Source organism: Penicillium nucicola, assembly GCF_028828085.1.
Source record: "Penicillium nucicola strain IBT 29836 chromosome Unknown utg000002l, whole genome shotgun sequence".
NCBI lineage: Eukaryota > Fungi > Ascomycota > Eurotiomycetes > Eurotiales > Aspergillaceae > Penicillium > Penicillium nucicola.
Window position 1 is genome coordinate 1,033,126 of NW_026643126.1, and position 16,712 is coordinate 1,049,837.

Genomic DNA, 16,712 nt, shown 5'->3' on the forward strand with positions numbered 1-16,712 from the left:
TATCGGAGTGGAGCGGAGGATAGCTGATCTCGATGATTCCCCTTTGTCATGATTCCCTTTGTTCTTTCCTTTCAGTATATGCAGAGCCTGAATTGAGTTTGCTCTTCACTTTATTTGTACCTCGGCGCTGAAAAGCGGGAAATTCGGGTTTGATGGTTCAGGGTGTGGTTATATCTGTCAGGCTTATGCCTTGGATTTATGGTAACAACTGTATAACATGCCTATATGATTCAGCTACCTCGGCTCTTACTCTTGATATCTCACCACATGGGTCAGGCTCACCCACAGCCGGCGGTCTACGGTCTAGTAGTGCCGAGAGCAACTGTAGACCAAGCTGGCCCAGACATCTATGAACATCATTCATATGTCAGAATAGCAAAAATGCAGAATAGCAAAAATGCAAAAAACATACAACAGTAAGGATTCGCTAGTGGTCACCCACCTAACTACTAACTTACCGGCGTGTGGTTTAAGTACGGCTGAGCGGACGGGAAGCCCTGTTCTCCACACCCTGTGGTCGTATGTGCTTTGTTAACTGTTAAAAGGAGCTACATAGAGTAACAACAGATTCAAAGTACGCTGTCAATATGAACCTCCGGGTGAGATTCACCGAGGCCGCGCGACTAGTGCACTATAGGATGGATCGAGATGGGCACCTGGCCCCGAGGCCAACAGTGACAAGACAATTGGTCTCGACCATAATTACTCAACCTCTTCCTTCTCATTTCCCTTTATCCTACAGATATTCCCAAAATTTATCGATTTATGAATCGCGAGTGCGTGGCAGTCCCAGAGCTTTGGGGATATGGGAAGGACAAGCAACTACTAGAAGAGTGTGTCCCTTACGGCTATATTATGTACACCGCATGGAAGTCGATGCCTGGCTCTTCTCTTGATCCTCAGATGTTCTGGCAGGAGGGAAATCGCCGATATCGCGATCATGTCCGTACTGCTTTCGCCGCGGCCTATAAGTGAGTTCTATATTCTCTTTAACTTTATATAACTTAGGTATATTCTACTATTGATATATTCGAAAAAATTAAATAAGTATCGGCGGCAACCAGGCTTATATGGCCTAGAGAAACTCATTTATGATGATGTTGGTAAGATGATATATGTTAATTTAGAGGTCCTCGAGATCATATCTAAACATCACCAGTCATTGACTTGGTATGGATGTCAGATATATTGCTGGCTTCCACCCTGTTATCACGGAGAAGGATAGAGCGCCATCCTGTCATCTATGTGTTTTGGGGGTTGATCAACCACCATGCTAAAAGAAACTGGCATCTGAATCAATCGGATTAGACCTGGTGAAGAAGTGGAGACGATAAAAAACCGTGATAGCATTGAAAGTCATGTTCTCATCCCACTAGTGTTAACGTTATCTCAGAAATTGTATCTCTTCTACCTACCTTTGGGATGGGCTACAGTTTGTAGAGATTTATTTATATCGAATTATAGGCTGAGAAGCTTATATGGGAAACAGATATAGTAAATGAGGCTGTTATATTAGGACTAATCAGAGCTGTAGATTTGACGTTTTAGGTGAGTTTGAAAGCAAAATATAGATAGAGAATCAAAAAAACCTATCATGAAGTCGCCCGGATGGTCTAGTGGTATGATTCTCGCTTTGGATGCGAGAGGCCCCGCGTTCGAATCGCGGTTCGGGCCACTGATTACTTTTTTTGATTCTATTTTCTTTCCTTCTTTCCACTTTATATCCCCTCTTGTTAGCCCGTTGATCGCCATTTTTTCTCTTATTCAAGCCCGGATGGTCTAGTGGTATGATTCTCGCTTTGGATGCGAGAGGCCCCGCGTTCGAATCGCGGTTCGGGCCGACACATCATTTTTTTGGCTTGATATTTCTTTCTTACTCCGCTCTTTAACCTAACGTTACTCACCTTTTGCTAAATAGCCCTGTTGCTTGTCACCTGGCTCACCCACGGCCACTGTTGTTTCGTTGATGACCCCTATCACAGAGGAACAGAGAACCATTCTTATCCCCCAATTAATTATACAATGCTAGACTCTCACCGCATATTTATTGCTTATAACTAGAGCGAGATTTCGGTGGTAGATAATGTTTGTTGTCTTGCTCTTTTGATCCTGATACCTACGCCTGAAGCCACGTGACTATATCCTACAGGCCAAAGGAAGTATACTAAGTTAGTTCAAGATGCTGCATCGCATTTCAGTGAGAGGTCGAAGATACAGGATCTAGTTGAGCTAACTATCCGCCATCGACACCGAATTGGACAAAAGAGAGGCGCCTATAGCGATATAGTCTTTATAGAATGCTCAAATACAAGAGAATGGTCTCATTCTTATTCCATTGATACTGTAGCTAAGAACATTGAATTTTAGCAGTCGAAACACTCATTTACAATTCAATTCATGGAATCCAATCCATGGAGGATCGACATTACACTACTGTCTGCCTACGAAGAAATTTGGTTGCAAACATAGAGGGCCCACCTCGCCTTTCCAGAACGAGTCAGCGGATTTACGCTTTGCCGAGGTCCAGACTCAGCCTGCTCATATTGGTGATATAAGCCTATACCAAGTCCACGCGTATAGATGATCGCGTTCCTATATTGAAAACACAAAGTGAACCATAATCATGTCCACTAAGAGTATTGCCGTCCTTGGATGCGGAGGTATGGGATTGGCCATAGCTCGACGCCTTGGGGTTGGACGACGACTGTTTATTGCCGACTGCTCCAACGAAATTCTCTCTGCAGCTCAGGAAACTTTAGCCAACGATGGCTACATGGTCGAGCCATTGCAGGTGGACGTGTCCGACTATGCATCCGTCAGTCGCTTTGCACAGGCTGCTGCATCGCATGGACCCATCGAAGCAATAATCCATACAGCCGGCTTGTCCCCGTCGGCAGGATGTGCGCAAAAGATCCTCGAAGTCGATCTTCTCGGCACGGCCAATGCCCTCGATGCTTTCTTGGAAGTGGCGCAGTCTGGAACGAGCATGGTCTGCATCGCGAGTATGGCTGGTCATATGGGACCTGGCTTGCCGTCCGAGCTGGAGCGTCATCTTGCGTTGGCGCCTAGGACGCAATTGCTAGAACATGCCGCTTTGAAGATTGATGAGGCTGATCCTCATGGCTCTGGTCGGGCGTATGTTCTCTCAAAACGTGGAAATGTACTGCGCGTCCAGGCTTCGGCTCAAGCCTGGGGGCGTGTTGGAGGGAGAGTCAATTCTGTTAGTCCTGGGGTTATTTCTACAAGTGCTGGGCGCCAGGAGATCGATGGCCCAGCTGGGAAATATATTGCCCTGAGTCCTGTTGGTCGCGTTGGAACGCCGCAGGATATTGTGAATGCTGTTGCATTCTTGGCCAGTCCAGAATCGTCTTTTATCACAGGCAATGATATCCTTGTGGATGGTGGGGTTGTCTCCTCATTAAAGTGGGATATCTAGAATACGCTTATGCCTTTAGTCGTGAGACGTTTGCTTGTCTCTGGATCAATATAGTGACCTTAATATAAAGGCCTCGTTCCGATAAGAGATTCTCCCAGCCATAATTATAACCAAGGGAAGTAAATTACTGAAGCTCATACATAAAGTTGTAACGTGATTGATAATCCGTTAGTTGCAGTACCGACATACTTACACATAAGCTCCTTGTCGAGCTGCACAGTTTCGTTTTCTCAGTGTATACAACCAGCGGTCTACCGACATACCGATGCATGCAACTAGTGAACTTAAAATAAAAAATGAATACGCAAAATTTGGCGCGATAAATCATATGTGCAAATTACCAATAACTTGAATGCATGTAGTGGAGGTATCATAAAACCGAGAAAGAAAAAGAAACATTAAAACATTTAGAGAAACACCCATTGACCGAATCGCTGAGCCTTAGCCCAAAGACCTTTCCTCTTCTCGGTGATCTGGCCCTCCTGCTCATCATACCCATCCTCCTGAGTCGGATCATACCGATCTGTAAGAAGATCCATCTGCGACTTCCTCACAAAGCTAGTCCTCTTGACTAGCTTCCAACCCAAGAACATGACAAGCATGATAGGGATCTCGATATAATAAGACACGAAATCGACACCCTTGAAATGCGGGCTGAAGCACGTCCAGCCTTGAACAAGAACAAGAACGATGTTTAACCCAACGGCGCAGATAGGGCCGTAGGGGTACGTCCAGTTCTTGAAAGGAAGGAGGTGTTCGATACCCTGAGCACGCACAGCAGACCGGAACCGCAGGGACGCGAGACCAATACAGATCCACGAAAGCTGGTTTGAAACACCGACGATGTTCTGCAGCCAGGACCAGAGCTTGCCGGCGCCGATGTAGCTCGCTCCGAAGCAGAGACCGCTGATGACGGCTGTGGCGAGGACTGCGACCCAAGGTACGTGGAAACGGTTGAGATGGCCGAAGAAGCGGGGCGCGTAGCCGTCGACGGCGAGGGTGAAGAGGAGGCGGGAGCCGGCAAAGAGGGCGTGGTTGGCGGCTGAGATGACGGATGTCATGATGACGGCGTTGATGAAGCTTCCTGCGATTGTTGAGCCGGCTTGGGAGAAGACGATTGTGAAGGGACTTGTTTTGGTGTCGCCTGCGTTGAGGTTTGGGTAGTTGTAGGGGACGTTGAGGCCGACAATTAGGATCGAGAGGAGGTAGAAGAGGATGATGCGCCAGAAGACGTTGCGGACGACCTTTGGCATGGTCTTTGCTGGGCTTTTGGTCTCTCCGGCTGTAATGGCGATGGACTCGGTTCCGCCGTATGCGAATGAGGCTGTTACGAAGACTGAGGCGAAGCCGCCGATTCCGCCGACGAAGGGAGCGTCACCTATATGCCAGTTTTTGCCGCCGATGTACTGGTGGTCGGTGTTTCCACCGCAGTTGACGGCTATGCCGAGGATGATGAAGATGACGATTGTGATGACTTTGAGTAGACTCAACCAATATTCAACCTGCCAAAAGGGTTAGATGAATTCACGTAAGAAGGCGAGAGCACTACACATACCTCACCGTAGACCTTGACAGATAGAACGTTCAATCCAATGACCACGAGCAAGAAAATCAAACTGATTGCCCAGCCAGGGAAATTATCAGTCCAATACTGCAATAAGAGCTGCAAAGCAATGATATCAGAAGCCGTAGAAACAGCATCATTGAACCAATAATTCCAAGTCAAAGCAAAACCAAGCGCATCATCAACAAAACGACTAGAGCAGTAGCAAATCAGCACTCAATCTAGGTCCATCTTATCAAAGCAACAGGGATAGTGATACTCACCCAGCATAGGTACAGAACGATCCAGCTACAGGCATGAAGGCAGCCATTTCACCCAAGCAAAGCATAGTGATGAAGACAATAGCACCACAGATGGCATAAGCAATCAGCATCGACGCAGGCCCACCCTTAGCAAGCGACTCGCCCGTGCCGAGGAACAGACCTGTACCGATCGTTCCGCCGATGGCGATCATCTGCACCTGTCGGCCAGACAGGCGACGAGCCAGCTTGTCGGCGTTGACCATAGGGTTTGAAGGGATCGGGACATCCTCAGCTGCTGTGCCAGGGCCCTTGAAGGTGGAGGAGTCCCCATAAGGCTGTTTCTCGATATCGGCCATGTTGAAGGTGCCGTGTGTATGTGTGTATGAATAGGTCGAGAGTCTAACATTGTATTAGTATCCATCTTGAATGGTTTGCGTCTAGCCAGGCAAGACAGGCAAGCCAGGTCAGATATAGATCTTGATACTCACTTATAGATCTTAGCCCTAAGTCTCGTGATCTGCACGTGGCAAGTGGCGCCCTTGGAAACTTAGCGTCTCAGATGCAATATCAAACAAGGCTGGCAACCCACGTTTTCCCCGATATCTCGGCGAAACAAAGATTAGGGGGAAAGGAGAGAACATGGTGATCCTGCACCCCCGACGGAATTCTCATCGATGGCGTGATTGACCGTCGCGATGAGGGCAATTTCGGTGTGTCATAGAAACTGCCTCTCCACCGACCCGGCAAATGTCGGCAGTTCACACACCGCAGACTTGGGCTTCATGTTGACTAGGGTTGTAGGGTTGTTGGGTTATAGGGTTATAGACCTCTAACTGCTCTATCTCGACTGGACAAAATTACTCGCTTCATTCATATGTACTAATGCATACATGCTTTTGTTACCACATTTTGATACGCCACGGAAATCCTAGAAACAATGCACTTAACCCAAAAGACCACTGGCCAGAGCCTCGAGATCTCCCAATGTCTCGATGGACTGGGGCTCCTGGCTCTTCTTGCTCTTCTTGGCCGGCTGGTCGCTGTCGCTGTCCGGCGCGGCGAAAGAGACCCGCTGCTTCTTGCTGGGACGGGGCTTCTCTTCTTCGGAGGCTGAGCCGGAGTCGGAGTCGCCAGGAATCTCGAAGGGAACATGAGGCAGATGCGACAAACTGACACCACCTTCCTCGTCGTCCGAGGCGGCCTCGGCTTCGGCTTCGGCACGCTCGCGAGCCTTGCGCTTCTCCTTCTTCTCGCGACGCTTCTCGCGCATGACTTCCTTGTCCTCGATATCGGCTTCGCGGACACGCTCCGTCTCGCCAGCAAGGAACTTCTCGCGCTGTGACTTGGCGTCGCCGCGGGCCTTGAATTGCTCTTCGTCCTCCATCTCGTAGACCTCGTGGGCGTTTCCGTCGTCGTCGTAGACCAGCTTGGTACCCTTGCCCTTGAACTTGAGCATCTTCTTCTTCGATTTGAGGAGCTTCTCGCGGCGCTTGGAGTCGATGATGAGGGGATCTTGGCCTTCCAGATGCACCACCTTGGCATCCTTGTGGATCTCCTCGGACTCGGATTCGTCCGAGTTGGAATCGGAGTCGGAGGAGACAGCTTGACCGAGACTTTCGTCGCCTGCAGCGAAACGTCGCTTGACGGAGAGGAAGTCGGCATCCTCGTCGGCTTCGTCGTCCGAAGCCTGGTCCTTTGTGCCAGTAGCCACCATGGTGCCGTCGTCGTTGATAAGTTTAGAGTAGTGCTCTGCCAGGACGCCCTGGTTTCGTCGCTCGAACATACGGTCGTAGCGTGTGCGCACCTCCTCCTTTTGGTCCTTTTTGCCTTCGGCGTCGGAGTCGTCGGACATGTGAGCCATTCTCCAGGACTCGTTCTTGCGCTCCTTTGCATCGTCACCCTTGATGAACTTGATACGAGGAGCACCAGGAAGACCCAGGCTGCCAGCGTACTCTTCCAAGGGAAGCTCCTTAAGCTTGAAAGTCTCCTTGTCTTTCTGCACGTAGATAGACTTGGCATAGGAGATGAAAGCCTTTTGGCCGAGATACTTCAGCTCTGGGTCCTTGAAACACATGTTTTGTAGCTGATTCTTGACACTCTGCTGCTTGTTTGCTTTGATATTGATCTTCTCGATAGGAACCTTCTTGTGCTCAAGCTGCTTGAGGAAACCCTTCTCCTCACTTGGATCCAAGAATAGCACAGCACGACCAACACGCTCGTATCGGGCTGTACGTCCGACACGGTGAATATATGTGTCAGCATCTTCGGGGCAGTCCATCTGAATAACCCAGTCAACTGCAGGGAAATCCAGACCACGCGCAGCAACGTCAGTGGCAAACAGAACTGCGTGCTGAGCCTGGGAGAACTTTGTAGTAATATCCAACCGGCCGCCTTGCTTCTGTCTTCCGTGCAAATGCATAAGAGAGATACCGGGCTGCAGGTGTCGCAATGCCTCGTACACGTAACGAACTTGCTTGCCAGAGGATAAGAAGACCACGGTCTTGGATTTGAGGTTGCTGCGAATGAAACTCCAAAGCGTGTCAAGTTTCTGCGGCAGAGGAGTGACGGTATAGTGTTGTTGAAGAGTCGACGGGGTGGCAGCCGCAGCAGATTCGTGAACTGAGACATACTCGGGCTCCTGCAAACTCAAACGAGCCAAATCACCAACCTTCTTGGTTTGTGTGGCACTGAACAACATGGTTTGGCGCTTAGTCGGGAGATGGTCGATAATGGCATCCACGGTCTTCTGGAAACCCATGTCCATGATACGATCAGCCTCGTCCAAAACCAGCATCTGCAAATTATTCGTTTCGAACATGGCAGTCTGATCCAAATGTTGCAGCATGCGACCGGGCGTGCAAACCAGGATGTTCATGCGTCCCAATCGGTCCTGTTCCTCGCGCAGACTCTTTCCGCCGATGATCAGACCAGCCGAGAAAGCATGATTACGGCCGACCTTGCGGAGAACTTCGAAAATCTGAATTGCCAGCTCGCGTGTCGGCGAAAGAATCAGGGCTCCGAGGCCATCCATTTCGGTCCATTGCCTGCGATAGAGGTTCTCGAGGATGGGGACAATGAAGGCGAGAGTCTTTCCGCTACCGGTCTTGGCGGCACCGAGAATATCGCGACCTTTGAGCGCATGGCTGATGGCACGGGACTGGATGTCGGTGAGGGTCTTGAAGTGAGAGGATGACAGTCCAGCGGCGGTTGGTTCGGAGAGAGGAAGATCGGAGAAGGATTTGATGGAGGCTTTGAGGTCGAGCTCTTCAACTCGTTTGACAAGGGATGAGATCTCGTCTTCACCACGCTTGCGCTTCAGGGTTCTCCCCGAGTCTTGAGGCTTCTTGCCTTTTGCTGTCCGTGGCGCCATGGTGTTGTTGAGGTGAATCTTGAAAATGTCGCGGGCGGTGACAAGAGCTTTTTTTTTCTGGGACTGACTCAGCAGCTGATAAGGCCCACCCGGTGGAGTCGTTTAAGCCCCAAGTGTATACTCCATATGCATTCCTCTTGCTCCTGCAGTTCTGGCATTGCAGCATGGGATTGCTGTTGATATGTCTGAGTATATGAATGAGGTACTGCCTCGCTATTTAGGTCTTTGAGTCTGAACTTTCTACCTGTTTTTCTTTTTTTCATGGATATCATGGCTCAAGAAAAACCCCATATTCTCACACAGCAATTGAAGTGAATGAGTCATGTAATTTTGCAAGCAAGAAGTGATATGAATTCTTCTTTCTTCTCAATCTCACTTTACATGAGTTTGGTCAGAATATTGTTATCAATATGGAATGAACATGGTGAAGATGTATACTCAAAGGCGGTGAATCGGCGATCTGCCGGTCAAAATGTCGCTATCGTTATCACGTCGGCCTTAGCTTTCCGACTCATTCGCTTCAACAATTCACCATGGCGGACGAGGACCAGGATATCTTTGACTCCCTAGAGCGTGAGGCCTCTGACTTTGCAAAGGTAAGCTCTCTTGATAATGCGCGTGAACTGGAACTAACAGCTCAGGACGCCGAGATCGACCGCATCTGCAAAGCATTTACTCTCGATGCGTAAGTCTACAACTCCTCCTCAAATCTCAAGCCCCAAGCCCCCCATGTTATATACAGAGACTGAGAATCAACACAACAGCTATGCCGTCTTAGACATTCAGCCCGGTGTACCGGAGAAGGATATCAAAATCCAATACCGCAAAAAGTCCCTCCTCATTCACCCCGATAAAACCAAGAACCCCGCTGCGCCCGATGCCTTCGACAAGCTTAAGAAAGCGCAAACAGCCCTACTTGACGAGAAGCAGCGCACCTACCTAGACGAATGCATTGCCGATGCGCGACGACTCCTGATTCGCGAGCACAAATGGACAGTGGATTCTCCCGAGCTCCAGACGGACGAGTTCAAGAAGGAATGGCGACAGAAGACTGTCCATGTTCTACTGGAGGAAGAAGCGCGACGCAGACGCCAGATCAAGGCGCAAATGCAGGAAGAAGGTCGCGAGCAGCGCAAGGAGGAAGAGGAAATCGAGGCGCGGAAGCGGAAGCGCGACCACGACAAGAAGTGGGAGGATACCCGGGACGATCGCATTGGGAGCTGGCGCGACTGGCAAAAGGGGCGCAAAGGTGGCGATGACAAGAAGAAAAAGAAGAAGATGAAGGTGCTAGGATGAGTGTCTTCTTCTTTGTTTTGCTATCTCTTCCCTGTTATTTTTTTTTTCGCAGAGCGATACTGGCGTTTCTGGATGTACACCACATGAGTGACACGGCAATTGCAATTTCAGCATCTCAAGCAATTCAAAGCATTGATTCGTAACCTAAGTTACCTCCAAGATTCGCACATGTGTATAAACTAAGTAGCCGAGACACCGTCCACGAGAGTCTACCGAGTTCCACAGATAAGCTGCGGGGACGCGGGGTCCCGAACCTCACTCTTCCATACTCCTTGTTGATATTCAAGCTTTGCCTCTGGGGACATTACAAGCAGATGAGGCATCTGGAGAACACCACTGTCGATAAACACACCCTCTACTCTCGCCCATCCACCCCTGACCATGGCTGAACCCGCTCCAGCGCGAGCCGCAACACGGCCACAACGGCCAGAAGACCATCTGGCGCCATTCCCACCTGTCTCAAACACAAGCATACCAGGAACCGGAACAGCGCAATTGAACTCGTCCAATAAAGCACCAACACAATCCGAGAATGGAACAGCACATTGCAACCTCTCCCACAACAGCCCAAATGACAGCACCGGCACCAACCTCCCGCCCCTCCCGACAGTTGTTGCCCGCATCCACGCCCGCGTGCAATCCTTCCTAGCAGAATCCCACCCAGAAGACTCCCTCCTCGCCTCAGTCCAGCGCCAAACCCGCATCTCCCTAGACGTGGTCGCCACAGCCCTAAAGCGGTACAAACTGTCGGAACTGTCAGTCTCCTACAACGGCGGCAAGGACTGCCTAGTCCTGCTAATTATCTTCCTGGCGGGCCTGCACCCCTCTACCAACACAAACACCAGCACATCCTCCCAGGAACAGGATGTCAATGCCGAACACTCACTCTCAGCACAGGCCCTCGCGGAAGCCGAGGCCCAAATCGCAGCTGCAACATCCATCCCGTGCATCTACGCACTTCCCCCCGACCCATTCGACGAGGTGGAGGATTTCGTCATTAGTTCTGCGGAAGCATACCGTCTCTGTATAATGAAATACACGACTGCGCCACCGGCCACGACCCTCCGCTCCAGTTTTGAGGATTACCTATCCCGGAACCCCGGTATCAAGGCTATATTTGTGGGGACGAGAAGGACGGATCCGCACGGAGCGCAGCTGACGCATTTCGATCGGACGGATGGTGGTTGGCCTGATTTTGTGCGGGTGCATCCCGTTATTGATTGGCATTATGCGGAAATCTGGGCGTTTATTCGGCACCTTGATTTGCGGTATTGTTCGCTGTATGATGAAGGATATACTAGTCTTGGTGGGACTTCTGATACGCATCCAAATCCGAAATTGAGACAGGGGGTCGATGGGCAGAAGGCTGATTATCTTCCTGCTTACCAGCTGACAGAGGATATGGCAGAGAGACTTGGGCGGAATTGAGTGTGTCAAGTTCGGGACTGGTGTGTCCCATGTATAGAAGATCCCCTTCTTTTATCTCTTATAGATTGCACTTTACATTGTGCTCGCGCACCTCGGGAAATTTAGTGGATAGTGACTTTTTGGTCATGAATCATATCCTGTTAGACTACGCAACTCCGAAGGGGGCGAGCTTTGTTGAAACGACGCCTGGAAATATGCTTGGTGGTACATACTGCTGGAAACATGAAAGAAAGATCTGCAACAGGAAAAATCAGAAGAAAAAGAAAACATGTGCCCGCCACCCTTAAGCACAATAATAATACAGCCGAGTTCATAAGAATAACATAAAAAGTAAGAATAGAAACCGAGACCCATCCATATCGCAAGACGAAAAGAGTTGAGAAGAAAGTTCAACTCGAGAGATAGCCATAGTACATTCTGCGAATCGTAAAACATGCCATGAATGTTGAAGAGCATTGGAGAGGAACTCCCGGCGGCACTGAGTGTCAAGGCTCCATGAAGCAACCCAGACAGATAGATATGCCAAGGTGCTGAATGAATGCGACTAAACGCATGAACGGGCGGGAGAAATAGAAGTCCTCATGCGAGAAGGCATGGGCGACATGGACTCTGCCCTGATGTTTTCCTTGTGAGTTGGACTCATGTAGATCAGAGGCTCAATTTCTGGGGATCCAGGCATGATAGTCTTTGAAGAACCACCAGAAAGGTCGGCAATTGAGCATCTGCTCTTGGAGACGCCTCGGCCGCGGATCTCGGGCGTATTATCGAGGGCATTCAGGCTGCGAGAGGAGAGGGAGTTGTTTGGGTTCTTCGTGATTGGGTGGCTGTAATAGTAGTCAGTACATAATGATAGTGCATCATGTTGGGAATTCAGAAACAAACCAAGGAGAAATCGAAGTGGCCGGTGTCCAGTTGGAGCCCACGCCAACTGGAGAAATATAGCTCACTTGAGAGTTGGGCGTAAGTAGAGGGCCACGCGACATCGAGGGGGACGGAGTAGATCCTTGTCCTTGAACCACTTCGACAGAGTAATTATACTCGCCAGCACGGTAGGCTCGACGCTCGTTGCTTTGTTGCTTCAGAATTTTCTGAGCCTTGGTGTCGGCAAAGCGCAACAGCAGCTTGGCCCCATTCCCCTTGGGAACATTGTGAAACTCCATCAGTACCTTCTCGGCGGCATCACGATTTTCGAAGCTAGACCCACAAGGTCAGTATAAAAAAGATATGCAATTCAAAGATTGTTTCAGTACCGTGCAAATCCCACCTCCTTGCTCACACCAGTCTTCTCATCGCGACTGATTTTCTCGGAAACAACGCGCCATGGCTCGAAATGTCGACGCAAGTCCTTCGCAACTGGTCAGTACTGGGTGCATGTAGAAAGAAGCTTTTATGATCTCATGACTTACGGCTTCGGTCCAGTCGATGGGGATGTTGGTACAATAGATATTAGTAGAAGCACGATCTTCCAGGTCCTTGAGGCGAGAGTTGCGAGACTTTTGGGCAAAGCTAGCTTGGTAGCCAAGGTAAAAGAAACCGCGAATGCAGTTCTCACAAGACTCAAAACTGTAGTATTGAACAAACCCGAATCTAGGTGAAGTTAGTATGATTTATAATGAGAATTGTCTGGGCACCGTACCCTTTGCAGTAACTGGTGTCAAGGTCAACGATGGCCTTGCAACGCTCAATCTTTCCGAACCGAGCTGCATAGGCATGTAACATCTCGTCCGATGTCTCAGGCAGGAACCCACGGATATAGACATTGGTGATTCCCTCACGATTCTCCAGGCATTTGGCAAGTGTCAACTCAGTTGGGTTGGTCCACATCGCAGGCACTGCACGTGGAATGGGGGGATCTTGCTGGGTCAGGACCTCCAGGTCTTGAATAACGTATCCGTTAGGAGTCTTCATCATCTGAAGAGGAAGTGGGATCGGTCCCATCTGTGACATCAAGTTTCCATAGGAATATCCAGACATGGCAGGATCCATATTAGAATTGTAGTTCGAAGGGTAGTACTGGATTTGACCGGTGTTTTCCGTCTGGGTGCCCTTCTGGGCCTCGTTCCATGTGATTTGTTTGTTGGCATCCTGCATGTCGTAATTAATTAGGTAGGGCCATGAGTACCCACCAGAAACAACAGGACCCATATTTGGATACATCCCACCGGCAGCGTAAGGATACTGGCCCATCTGGTCTGCCTGGCCAGCGACAGCGGTCGGAACAAAGGAGCCTGGAACGCCATTGTAGACGTTGGAATTGGGGACAAGAATAAAAGGACTGTTGTAAGCACGACTAGCGTTCGACCAGTCCATAGTTGGGTTGGCTGAAACGGGCGCAGAACTATGATGGCCACCATACTTGGAACGAGAGTTGTTTGGCAGGTTCATACTCCCGAATCTGTGAGCAAGCGCTGAGACACTTCTATCCCGGGAGGGCTGGTTACCCTGTGGACATCTCGGACCATAGGGTGTACGCGGCTCGTTCTGGTAGGAGCCAGTTTGAGTGCTGGCTGTCTGGGTAGAGCCACTGGAGTTGGTATGCTGGGAGCCTTGAGATGGCATCATGCCTGTGCTCAAAGAAGTTGTCCATGTTAGCAAACTCTTCGAAACTTGTACCAATAGTAGCAATAGACTGAAAAGACCGGATGCTGTGACTCAGTGACAGAATCAGTGACAAGGAACCTCACCTGGAGTTTCCTTGCACGAAGCTATATAAGCCTTGGCAGCTCGGGGGTGGCTCTACCCAATTGCATCACACCATCGTTAGCCAAAACATGACAAGAATAACAACAAACAAAACTGAAGGCAACGAGAAGCTCGGGTCCAATGTGGAAGGGGACAGCGAAAGGGACAATCAATGGGGAAGGGTTGACTCACCGGCAGCAGGACCAAGCCGGTTTGTTGACTTGGAGACAACAGGCAGTGTTCCGATGATATTATGACCTGGGTCAATAACTCAAGACAATAGAAAGACTTCGACAACAATGAACGCCGGGATCATTAAGCTGATGATGGGACAAGTGAATAGAACAGGTGAATGAGCCAGAGCAAGTGGGACAATAAATAAATGGAAGAGATGAAGAGGGGATAACCAGTCACGGGATAAAAACAGGGCAATGGGCAGGGACGATGGGGGATGGGAGAGGAGAGAGGAAGAAGGAACGATGGGAAGACGTTGGACCTCCAGTGATGTGCCAAAACACCACCATCGAGTAGAGAAAATGGTACATCGAGTGTGGCACACCGGGCAAACACGAGACCAGGTGGGAACATCGTAAGAAAGTATTCCGAAAATGTCATTGAAGAGGATATTTCTATCAAAAGTAAGATCTAGATCACAGGACGACATGATACGACATCGTGAGTAGGGGCATCAACCTGACCATAGGAAGCCCATACAATTGGGATAAGAGGAATATATTAACACGTCGAGAGTCCTATTCAGACTTCTCCTTCAGCCACTTATAGACCACTGAAAAATCCTTACCCCGGTGCTCATCCTCAACAGCCTTGTAAACCTCGCGAGCCTTGTCACCCAAAGCAAGAGGAGTTCCAGACTCCTTCGCAGCTGTGATTGCCAACCGCAAATCCTTGTGCATCAAGCTGACTCCAAAGCCACCCTCGTATCCGCGGGAAGCAGGAGCGGTCTCCACCACACCAGGAACAGGGTTGTTCACTTCGGAAGGCCAGCAGCGGCCAGTGGAAGAGTTGATCATCTCAGCCAAAGCCTTGGGTTCCAAGCCCCACCGAACACCAAGATTCATGGCTTCAGCAGTGGCAATATTGTTCAAGGCCAGAATGTAGTTATTGGCTAGCTTGCCAGAGACACCGGCACCGGGATCTCCAAGATGCCAGGCCTTCTTGCCCATCAGGGCGAGCACACCACGCACACGCTCAAGAAGCTGTCCTGTTTGCGAGGAAGCACCAAACATGAACGAGAGTGTTCCTGCGCGAGCGCCAACAACACCACCTGATACGGGAGCATCAACAAAACGACCGGCTTGAGTAGTGTGGATGGCGTTTGCAATATCCTTAGAAGTAACAGGGTCAATAGTAGATGTGTCGATAAACAGCCGCTCTTGCGAAAGCGGGGGAAGCTCGCCGTGCTTCAGAATGGAATGAAACACCTCAATAACATGCTGCGACTCCGGTAAACTGGTAATCATGACTTCCTACACCAGAATACAGGGTTAGTAAATCGGACAATGGAAGTATAAGTTAATGAGCATTGGGGGTCTAGCTGCACAAAAGCGGGCCAGATCCACTTCCAAGCGTCCGGAGTATTGAAGCGAAAAGAAACCATACCGATTTCTCAGCGACCTCGCGCGCGTTCTCGGCAATCTCAACAAGACCCTCGCCGGTGCCAGCACCAGTACTGCGTGCAGCCTCCTGAGCTTCAGCAACAAATCGATTCATAGCATCTTCATTGATATCGCGAATAATCAAAGTATCCGAGGCGGGGATCTTGGCGCGCAAGTTCCTGGCCATGTTGTATCCTGGAGCATTGTCAATGTATAAGCCCGCGTTTGCAAGATACAAATGCGCGTAATCTGAGATCCTGATCCTGAGAGCTCAAAACATACCCATTTGTCCCAGGCCGATGAAACCCCACGTTGCGTCACGGTGGGCCGTCATTGAGAAAGCTCGGGCCGAGGACGGCCAGCGTCGGACATTTGAGTATGTATGGGGGAGAGTTGCCTTCCGGAGGGCAAGAGCTGTTTTGAGACCCATTGTTCGTTGTGTACTTGGTCAGATATATGTACTCTCTGGGATGGAGGAAATGTAAATGAGGCAACTGGTGGGAAATGATGGGTCGCGTCAACAATGCCGAGTCCGAGGAACAAGCGTGGAATGTTAGTTTCGGCAAGGCCGGGGGCGGAGGGGTATTTAAAAGATCTCAGCATATAAAACCATGCCAGGATTCCGCCGTGGCTTTCCGAGACGCCAGGGGGTTTTACTGGAGGGTGCAAATCATTACACTCCAAATGCGGGGGAGGCCGGGGGAGGCCGTGGGGAAGCGGATCACGTGTGGTATATATAGAATGGGGAGTATATGTAGAATGGCTTGTCGACAAGACTGCAAGCAGATTCTCATTCAACAAGATTCAACTATAGTATAATGTACACTGGCGACATCGACAGACTTACCTCTGTATAATATAAGTATAGACGCTGCGCAGAACTATATCTCAAAGATCAATTGAATTCACAACAAAAACCAACACCCCCAATGGACAAAGATTTCCAGGATATGATACTATACAAGAATGCGGATGCGCAGAGATCAACGCTAGACAAAACAAGTCTGATTGCAAAGTAGATGGGACAGGCAAAGGGTATGGTATGATAGAACGACAAAAAAAACAACAACAAACTCCC

At 49.7% G+C, this 16,712-nt stretch overlaps 8 protein-coding genes across 8 annotated transcripts; 4 read left to right on the forward strand and 4 right to left on the reverse strand.

The window, feature by feature from the left end:
- Positions 1-765: 765 nt before the first annotated feature.
- On the forward strand, positions 766-1,079 carry N7511_002145 (uncharacterized protein; the record flags this gene model as incomplete). The annotated part of the gene is made up of 2 exons (XM_057124570.1): positions 766-971; positions 1,049-1,079. The coding sequence occupies 2 exons, from the start codon at positions 766-768 to the stop codon at positions 1,077-1,079; spliced, it is 237 nt and encodes a 78-aa protein (XP_056986729.1).
- Positions 1,080-2,623: 1,544 nt separating this feature from the next.
- N7511_002146 (uncharacterized protein) lies at positions 2,624-3,436 on the forward strand (the record flags this gene model as incomplete). The annotated part of the gene is made up of 1 exon (XM_057124571.1): positions 2,624-3,436. One exon carries the CDS (start codon positions 2,624-2,626, stop codon positions 3,434-3,436), a length of 813 nt encoding a protein of 270 aa, XP_056986730.1.
- Positions 3,437-3,843: 407 nt separating this feature from the next.
- On the reverse strand, positions 3,844-5,598 carry N7511_002147 (amino acid permease; the record flags this gene model as incomplete). Its single annotated transcript, XM_057124572.1, has 3 exons — positions 3,844-4,938; positions 4,992-5,193; positions 5,264-5,598. The coding sequence occupies 3 exons, from the start codon at positions 5,596-5,598 to the stop codon at positions 3,844-3,846; spliced, it is 1,632 nt and encodes a 543-aa protein (XP_056986731.1).
- Positions 5,599-6,185: 587 nt separating this feature from the next.
- dbp4 (RNA-dependent ATPase HCA4) lies at positions 6,186-8,612 on the reverse strand (the record flags this gene model as incomplete). The annotated part of the gene is made up of 1 exon (XM_057124573.1): positions 6,186-8,612. One exon carries the CDS (start codon positions 8,610-8,612, stop codon positions 6,186-6,188), a length of 2,427 nt encoding a protein of 808 aa, XP_056986732.1.
- A 533-nt stretch (positions 8,613-9,145) lies between these two features.
- Positions 9,146-9,908, forward strand: N7511_002149 (uncharacterized protein; the record flags this gene model as incomplete). Its single annotated transcript, XM_057124574.1, has 2 exons — positions 9,146-9,297; positions 9,377-9,908. The coding sequence occupies 2 exons, from the start codon at positions 9,146-9,148 to the stop codon at positions 9,906-9,908; spliced, it is 684 nt and encodes a 227-aa protein (XP_056986733.1).
- A 381-nt stretch (positions 9,909-10,289) lies between these two features.
- Positions 10,290-11,336, forward strand: N7511_002150 (FAD synthase; the record flags this gene model as incomplete). The annotated part of the gene is made up of 1 exon (XM_057124575.1): positions 10,290-11,336. The coding sequence occupies one exon, from the start codon at positions 10,290-10,292 to the stop codon at positions 11,334-11,336; it is 1,047 nt and encodes a 348-aa protein (XP_056986734.1).
- Positions 11,337-11,880: 544 nt separating this feature from the next.
- N7511_002151 (uncharacterized protein) lies at positions 11,881-13,900 on the reverse strand (the record flags this gene model as incomplete). The annotated part of the gene is made up of 5 exons (XM_057124576.1): positions 12,973-13,900; positions 12,743-12,923; positions 12,587-12,681; positions 12,219-12,530; positions 11,881-12,160 (listed from the first exon to the last, which is right to left on the reverse strand). The coding sequence occupies exons 1-5, from the start codon at positions 13,896-13,898 to the stop codon at positions 11,881-11,883; spliced, it is 1,794 nt and encodes a 597-aa protein (XP_056986735.1). The 5' UTR covers positions 13,899-13,900.
- Positions 13,901-14,770: 870 nt separating this feature from the next.
- Positions 14,771-16,064, reverse strand: N7511_002152 (uncharacterized protein; the record flags this gene model as incomplete). Its single annotated transcript, XM_057124577.1, has 3 exons — positions 14,771-15,505; positions 15,639-15,883; positions 15,917-16,064. The coding sequence occupies 3 exons, from the start codon at positions 16,062-16,064 to the stop codon at positions 14,771-14,773; spliced, it is 1,128 nt and encodes a 375-aa protein (XP_056986736.1).
- Positions 16,065-16,712: the final 648 nt, after the last annotated feature.